General features: G+C 57.9%; 1 protein-coding gene across 1 annotated transcript in view; it reads right to left on the reverse strand.

The window, feature by feature from the left end:
- LOC308158457 (2-oxoglutarate dehydrogenase complex component E1-like) overlaps nucleotides 1–2,397 on the reverse strand; it is a 16,886-nt gene extending 14,489 nt beyond the window's left edge. Inside the window, exons 1-2 of the mRNA XM_080532084.1 lie at nucleotides 2,370–2,397; nucleotides 1,781–1,960 (exon numbers count right to left, since the gene is read on the reverse strand). Of these exons, the coding sequence (XP_080388210.1) occupies nucleotides 1,781–1,936 (156 nt within the window). The 5' untranslated portion in view covers nucleotides 1,937–1,960; nucleotides 2,370–2,397. The remainder of the gene's footprint in view (nucleotides 1–1,780; nucleotides 1,961–2,369) is intronic.
- Nucleotides 2,398–3,311: the final 914 nt, after the last annotated feature.

A 3,311-nucleotide genomic window follows, 5' to 3' on the forward strand; every position in this document is an offset into this window, starting at 1 on the left:
TCTCAGGAGACACAGTGCTAGGGGTAGTAGATGTCTCTGGAGACACAGTGCTGGGGGGTAGTAGATGTCTCAGGAGACACAGTGCTGGGGGGTAGTAGATGTCTCAGGAGACACAGTGCTGGGGGGTAGTAGATGTCTCAGGAGACACAGTGCAGGGGGGTAGTAGATGTCTCAGGAGACACAGTGCTGGGGGGTAGTAGATGTCTCAGGAGACACAGTGCAGGGGGGTAGTAGATGTCTCAGGAGACACAGTGCTGGGGGGTAGTAGATGTCTCAGGAGACACAGTGCTGGGGGGTAGTAGATGTCTCAGGAGACACAGTGCTGGGGGGTAGTAGATGTCTCTGGAGACACAGTGCTGGGGGGTAGTAGATGTCTCAGGAGACACAGTGCTGGGGGGTAGTAGATGTCTCAGGAGACACAGTGCTGGGGGGTAGTAGATGTCTCAGGAGACACAGTGCTGGGGGGTAGTAGATGTCTCAGGAGACACAGTGCTGGGGGGTAGTAGATGTCTCAGGAGACACAGTGCTGGGGGGTAGTAGATGTCTCAGGAGACACAGTGCTGGGGGGTAGTAGATGTCTCAGGAGGGACAGTGCTGGGGGGTAGTAGATGTCTCAGGAGACACAGTGCTGGGGGGTAGTAGATGTCTCAGGAGACACAGTGCTGGGGGGTAGTAGATGTCTCAGGAGACACAGTGCTGGGGGGTAGTAGATGTCTCAGGAGACACAGTGCTGGGGGGGTAGTAGATGTCTCAGGAGACACAGTGCTGGGGGGTAGTAGATGTCTCAGGAGACACAGTGCTGGGGGGTAGTAGATGTCTCAGGAGACACAGTGCTGGGGGTAGTAGATGTCTCAGGAGACACAGTGCTGGGGGGTAGTAGATGTCTCAGGAGACACAGTGCTGGGGGGTAGTAGATGTCTCAGTTAAGGTGTAACCTGAAGAGATGGAGGTCTTCAGTCTCTAAGTGAAGATAGTGACTCTGCAGTTCTGACAGCCATGAGAAGCTCATTCCACCAGTGGGGAGCGAGTGTAGTGAAGAGACGTGACCGGGCAGCATGACTGCCGCATTGGCGTAGAGGTGGTGGAGCTGAAGTCTGGGGCATGACCATTGCCTGCAGGTAGGCAGGGGCTGTCCGTTTTGCTGCCCTGTAGTTGAGCACCAGGGTCTTGAATCTGATGCGAGCTGCTATCGGGAGCCAGTGAAGGGTGCGAAGGAGAGGGGTGACATGAGAGAATTTGGGGAGGTTGAACACCAGACGGGCGGCAGCGTTCTGGATGAGCTGCAGAGGTCTGATGGCGGAGGCGGGGAGCCCGGCCAGGAGTACGTTGCAGTAGTCAAGACGGGGAGATGACCAGTGACTGGGTCAGGAGTTACGCTGCATCTCTGGTGAGGAATGTTCATATCCTTCTGATGTTGTAAAGGAAGAATCTGCAGGAGCGTGCTGTCGCTGCGATGTTCCCCCGCACAGGATAGTCGGTTGTCCAGGATCACTCCAAGGTTCTTGGCTGTCAGGGAGGAGGTTACAGTAGAGATCTCTGTGTTGCCACATGAAGGTCACAGGGGGGGAAAGACAGGAAGAGTTGCGTGTCATCTGCGTAGCTGTGGTAGGAGAACCCGTGTGAGGAGATTACTGAGCCAAGAGACTTGCTCTTATGAGTCTTATGAGACTTGCTCTTATGAGTCGGAGGAGAGCGGGACAGGGTGAGGTCGAAGGAGAGGAGAAGGTCAAGTACTCCAGATGAGAGGTGAGGTTAGACACACACACACACACACACTCACCAGGTCCACCACCACGTCCTTGTGGAAGGTGGCCCGCCACTCCGCGGCCACTTTGCAGACGTACATCACGGCCTCGGGGTCGTCGGCGTTGACATGGAAGATGGGGGCGTTGACCACGCGCGCCACGTCCGTGGGGTAGGGGGAGGAGCGCGCCATGCGGGGGTCCGTGGTGAAGCCGATCTGGGGGGGGAAGGGAGGGGAGAGGGGAGGGGAGGAGAGGGGGAGGGAGGGAGGGGGGGGAGGAGGGGGGAGGGAAGGAGAGGAGGTTAACACCAGAGACATCTGACATCTGTGTGTGTGTGTGTGTGTGTGTGTGTGTGTGTGTGTGTGTGTGTGTGTGTGTGTGTGTGTGTTGTGTGTGAGAGTGTGTGTGTGTGTGAGTGTGAGTGTGTGTGTGTGTGTGTGTGTGTGTGTGTGTGTGTGTGTACCTGGTTGTTGACTATGACGTGCACGGTGCCGTGGGTGGTGTAGGACGGCAGGTGTGTGTGTGTGTGTGTGTGTGTGTGAGTGTGTGTGAGTGTGTGTGTGTGTGTGTGCGTGTGCGTACCTGGTTGTTAGTGTGTGAGTGTGTGTGTGTGTGTGTGCGTACCTGGTTGTTGACTATGACGTGGACCGTGCCGTGGGTGGTGTAGGACGGCAGGTGTGTGTGTGTGTGTGTGTGTGTGTGAGTGTGTGTGAGTGTGTGTGTGCGTACCTGGTTGTTAGTGTGTGAGTGTGTGTGTGTGTGTGCGTGCGTACCTGGTTGTTGACTATGACGTGCACGGTGCCGTGGGTGGTGTAGGACGGCAGGTGAGTGTGTGTGTGTGTGTGTGTGTGTGTGTGTGTGTGTGTGTGTGTGTGTGCGTACCTGGTTGTTGACTATGACGTGGACCGTGCCGTGGGTGGTGTAGGACGGCAGGTCACTGAGGTTCAGCGTCTCGAACACCACGCCCTGGCCCGCGAAGGCCGCGTCCCCGTGGAGCAGGATGGACATCACCTGACGCACACACACACACACACACACACACACACACACACATCACTACCTGTCCCCTGACATCACTACTCTCCACAGTAGAACTGTTCTTCATCCTCATCATCCTCATTCTCACCCTATTGCCCCTGTGTCCCCCCCTGACTCCCCCTGTCCCCCCTCTAACTCCCCCTGTCCCCCCCTAACTCCCCCTGTCCCCCCCTGACTCCCCCTGTCCCCCCCTAACTCCCCCTGTCCCCCTCTAACTCCCCCTGTCCCCCTCTAACTCACCCTGTCCCCCCCTAACTCACCCTGTCCCCCTCTAACTCCCCCTGTCCCCCCCTGACTCCCCCTGCCCCCCTCTAACTCCCCCTGTCCCCCTCTAACTCCCCCTGCCCCCCTCTAACTCCCCCTGTCCCCCTCTAACTCCCCCTGACTCCCCCTGTCCCCCCCTAACTCCCCCTGTCCCCCTCTAACTCCCCCTGTCCCCCTCTAACTCCCCCTGCCCCCCCCTGACTCACCCTGTCCCCCTCTAACTCCCCCTGTCCCCCTCTAACTCCCCCTGCCCCCCCCTGACTC

Source organism: Nansenia antarctica (genome assembly GCF_963989245.1).
Source record: "Nansenia antarctica genome assembly, chromosome: 5".
Lineage (NCBI taxonomy): Eukaryota > Metazoa > Chordata > Actinopteri > Argentiniformes > Microstomatidae > Nansenia > Nansenia antarctica.